Source organism: Dufourea novaeangliae, unplaced genomic scaffold (genome assembly GCF_001272555.1).
Source record: "Dufourea novaeangliae isolate 0120121106 unplaced genomic scaffold, ASM127255v1 scaffold146, whole genome shotgun sequence".
In the NCBI taxonomy this organism is placed as follows: Eukaryota; Metazoa; Arthropoda; class Insecta; order Hymenoptera; family Halictidae; genus Dufourea; species Dufourea novaeangliae.
In genome coordinates this window covers 1,256,361-1,261,117 of record NW_015374023.1, presented here as the reverse complement: position 1 = coordinate 1,261,117, position 4,757 = coordinate 1,256,361, and the positions used below count along the sequence as shown (strand labels likewise).

Here is a 4,757-nt window from a genome sequence, read left to right as displayed (position 1 = left end):
CTGGTAAGAGGCGTCAATTTTTTTTTTTTTAATTAAAACCATCACGATCTCGTCATCGTTGATCAATTTCTGTCCACGATTAATCCTTGATAAAATAGACGTATGCAGCTGTCTCGACGTAAGCGTAACTGAGTTCGTTTGCTTCTGTCCCCGTTTTGTTTTCCTTCTTGAAATTACGAGCTTTCGAATCGTAAAACTAGAGACAGCGCGTGGTCCACGGAAAACAGAACACGTGGGACCATGCAAGGTTATTCGTAATATGTGACCCACGTGAAAACGAGTGTCGATAAGGTGATGTCACTGCAGGTACAACGTCCAGGTGAGCAGCATGCGACTAGTCCCGTTGCTGGTAACCCACGGTCTGGTGCTGTTCTGGATGCTGTTGTTACCGTGTCAGTCGGTTACCTTCGAGGACGAGGCTTCCAGCGACCAATCAGAGAGTCGCGGTGAGTAGAATCACAGACGATGTATAAGAATATACAGTGACTCACAAGTTTGTTCACGAAACGCTGTCACTTGTATTTGACCAAATAATTTATGCGAATTCTATTTCAAAATTAAGAAGAATTGATTACAAAAGAATATGTGTATAAATAGAAATTGCAGAAAAGTTTTGGCACCTAATTGTTATTTCAAAAGTCCGTGAACGAATATGTGAGTCACTGTATCTCGTCTATGGTGGAATTTTTTGATTTAACCCTCTCCCTGTTGAAGCTTGAAATTTCTACGCACAGGTTCAACGATTTTAAAAAAAATTATTGTAAAATTAGGATTCACTTTTTCATTGAGTGTCCTCAATTCTTCGAATCAAGTAGCTTAATTCGGTTGGCGACTTGATCTGGCAGTGATTATTATTAATTTCTTTTTCAGACAACAATGTACCAGAACCGCAACAACAGGTGCCGTATAATGGAACCAGACAGGGTAAGGGAATTTTCGATTGGATCGGCCTCGGAACGGGACGAAATGTCGATCCCTATATAGCGAGGACGAACAAAGGCTGCCTGAACGGCGATCTAGCTGATTGCTTCAAGTCCCAGGCGTTGAGTTACTTCTCAGACTTCTTCGATCACTCGCACTACGACCTGAACGATCACGTGAAGGTCGTCAGGATGTCCAGGGACGTGGTCCAGGATGTCAGTCGTCAGCCGTACGAATATTCGAGCGAAGCGAGGTATTGGTGAATAAATAGTAGAAATGTTAGAAGCATTCTGACTTATAGTTTCGATAATTAAGAGGTGACCTTGAGTTTTTCCAAGGTCAATGCATCTTTTTTTTTTAATACATGGTATTGAACAAAGATGCCTTAACCTTGGGAAAATCCAAGGTCACTTTGATATCTCAAAAATATAAGATAAAAAAATCATATTGTATCCATCCGATGTGTTCCTTAAAATGCTATACATATAACTCATTGAAACATTTTCTGATACAATCAACAGGTGACGAGTTATTTTAGATACTAGTTCTCATTGACTCACCCTGTATCTACTACGATAAACATTTCCACATTGTCCATTACAGTAGTATATGGATTCCGATTACGCGTAAAATAGAGGAATAAATCTGATCTGTACTGATTTCTTTGTTGCATTTTCCTTCTTCAGATCCAGCGATTCAGAATGGGACCATCTGATGAAGTTCGCTCTACGAAAAGTAGAGAAATTCGTGAAAACAGCGGTCATCGAGCTGCACATTCCATCCACAGAAACCGGTGAAAACGATGTGTACGCGCCACGGTTCTTGGACGAAATCGCGGACGAAATCGACACTCTCGAGAACAAGAAGGACACGTTGTTCTGTGAGTTTCCATTTTCAAAAAACGTCACCTCTTTGTTGTAATGGTTCATCGATGAATGTTTCTTTCTTGCAGCCCGACATCAGCTGAAGAAGCTTTTGATACCAATGCTGATCGTGCTGAAACTGTTCAAGCTGAAACTACTGTTGTTCCTGCCGTTGATCTTGGGTCTGGCGTCCTTCAAGAAGTTCCTCGGCTTCCTTGCGATCGTGATACCTGGTCTGATCGGCTTCTTCAAGCTGTACAAGCCCCTCAGTCAGAATTATCAACCGCCAGTGTACAGTCAGAGCGGTGTCGGTTATCCTTATTACAAAGACAACTCCAATAGCTATCCTTATGGCGATCAGAACGGCCATCATGGGCCTGAGTATCAAGACTACCACAACAGGGACACTGTGTCTTTTGGCCAGGACCTTGCTTATCGAGGCTATCGAGAGTATCAGTCGTGAAAGGCTCCATAATTGTTTTCCTCTGTTGTATAGGACTTGGAAGAACTTAATGGTACAGTAAATACTCCATGAGAGTTTGAAACACGAGTCAAAATTTTCACGGTGTACCATGAATCGTTTCAACATTTGTGGGGATTAAATAGAAACTCTTACGAGGAACTTGTCATCCAACTCTCATAGAGTCTTTACTGTATTACGAAATAATTGTTGATATATTGGGGAGTTGATTAATTTGTTTAGAATATGAGAAGAATTCTGTTTGAAGTAGTTGAATTTTAATAATTTTTAGCGCTTACTGTGTGTTTTTTTTTATTGAGATTCTATGACATGTTCAGGATCGTAGAAAATGTCGAATGCTCTCTGATGTTTGAATAATCTTTGTGAGGTCAGTTTGATCGAAATGAAGTTAGGATATGAATTGTTGGAAATGAATACGTAAAGAATTCGCGCTGTACGACGTTGCCATCGAACAGGCGTATTATTTCGATGCCAGACGATATTTAGGAACAACGGCCATGTTTCGAATCGACGAGTGCTTTTTGGAACACGTTGACTTGTAAATATTATTTAATTATTTTCGTTTTGTAGATAGCTCTGTAGCTGATCATTCAACGAACGAATCGTGTCGTTTCGGAATTTAGGAACTATTTATTCCGTAGGTTACTTAATTGTTTTGTATTTTATATTTGCTTTAGCGATTAGTGTCAATAAAGTGAATCGATCGCCACGACAGATCAACATTGCTTAAAACCGCCTGCCCTTTTTATATGAAAATAGGAAAAACGGAATTTCTGATCAATTATTAGGTTTCGTAAGATGGAATATCTCGATCCAAGAGAGATTTAAATAACCGACGCTACTTTACAATGTCACGCAACTAATCTGACCGTTATCATTATAATTCAATAAGAAATATCGTTGTCGTTTTATGGTGTTTATCGTACCCATTCCCGTGAAAATGTCCCATTAACGGTCTCCCGCGGCGTTCCAGAAATATCTGACCTCGGATCATTCGGTTCCCCGTTTTCTCGCAATTCAGCGGCTCGTTCATTAATTTTCCCAACCGGAAGTCACCGAGAAAATGGGGCCATCGGCCTCAACCTGTGTAAACAGATTACTGCTCGAAACTGTGCCCGACTGGTTCCTTTTTCACTCAACAGTGTAATGTGATTTACGTACTCGTAGATAGTACGTTGCTCGAATAACACGAGACCCGAGAGAGAACACCACGAATTTCCATACTAGGGATATCACCATTTTGCATCAACAATTCTTAGTGAATATCCTTCCATTGTGCAATCTCATAATCCAGACGATCATTTAAATTAGGTTGCAATAAAAATTAAAATGAAAGATTGAAAAAGGAAACAGTTTTCTGATTTCCTAAAGGATTAACGTAATACAAGGTGTACTAACAAGGGAACTTCAACTTAACACTTCGACTGCCACGATACCCAAATATGGGTGATACGTACATTGTGAAGAAGCTAGACAATATAAATACCGTTACAAATTTTGTTGCATAAAATTAATACCGCTGTGTCATTTAAAACAAGACCAACATTGTTGGATAGAATTCGATTTTTTTTATATGTTATTTTTTTTGAGATATCAAGGTCCCTTGAGTATCTTCAAGGTCCATGCATCTTTTTTTTTTACTTCCACGTTATTGTCAATAAAACGATAAATTCAACGACCTGTAGCACGATGGTATTAAAAAAAGGTGCATTGACCTTGAAAAAACTCAAGTTCACCTTGATATCTAAAAAAAAAAAAAAAAAAAATAAGATACCATCATGTTATAAGTCGTTGAGATCCACAAGAAAGTACACAGATCCTTCATTTGCTTTCCAATGAATACCAATTTCGTCCCGATAAAAAACTAATCGTGGACTACTGACTGGTACAGCTGATGCAAGTCGAATATTTAGTAAAACTTTCAAACAAGACGGGCTACGTACTTTCGTGATCGACTGTACTTATTTTCTTCTTTCTCGATGCACGACAGCAACGTGACAAGAGATTCGAAGCGATCGAACCACGCGTGAAAATCTCGTCTTTGGTTCTCTTTCTTTCTCTCTCTTTCTCTATCCTTCTGTTCAGGTGCAAAAGTCGGGGGAAGGAAGGATGGACGCCTGGTAACCGGTTCGACTGCGAATCTCACTCGCGCGATCCAAGGAATCGGATGGAACGGACCTGTTGACCAAGTGGCCTCGTTCGGTAACTCGGAGACCGGAAGCAGCGGTCTGCCGTCCCGAGGCGATACACGGAAAACCACGGAAAGCCGCGCGCGCACGTTGCGTCGCCGATCGTAAAAACACGATTTTGCGAAACCAGTTCAATGCGCGGCATCTCACAATGAAATCGTGCGCGTGACCGGCGGTCGTTTCATGGACATTCCTTCGTGCCATCGAGGAATTCGAGAATTACCCCCCGGAAGAATTGGGATTGGTCGCTCGATTATTTCCCGATGAAAATAGCTACGAACTTCTGGGTCCCATTAAGGAAGA

At 40.6% G+C, this 4,757-nt stretch overlaps 1 protein-coding gene across 1 annotated transcript; it reads left to right on the top strand.

Moving 5' to 3' along the window:
- Positions 1 to 328: 328 nt before the first annotated feature.
- On the top strand, positions 329 to 2,247 carry LOC107189232. The gene is made up of 4 exons (XM_015577716.1): positions 329 to 446; positions 871 to 1,174; positions 1,608 to 1,801; positions 1,874 to 2,247. Exons 1-4 carry the CDS (start codon positions 329 to 331, stop codon positions 2,245 to 2,247), a joined length of 990 nt encoding a protein of 329 aa, XP_015433202.1.
- The last annotated feature ends 2,510 nt before the right edge of the window (positions 2,248 to 4,757 follow it).

What these genes read in the sequence shown, in the direction of transcription:
- LOC107189232 (XM_015577716.1), top strand. Translation starts at nt 329, where the DNA reads ATGCGACTAGTCCCGTTGCTGGTAACCCACGGTCTGGTGCTGTTCTGG. An exon ending in CGACCAATCAGAGAGTCGCG is followed by an intron (nt 447 to 870) that starts GTGAGTAGAATC and finishes TTTCTTTTTCAG; the next exon opens with ACAACAATGTACCAGAACCG. An exon ending in GAATATTCGAGCGAAGCGAG is followed by an intron (nt 1,175 to 1,607) that starts GTATTGGTGAAT and finishes TTCCTTCTTCAG; the next exon opens with ATCCAGCGATTCAGAATGGG.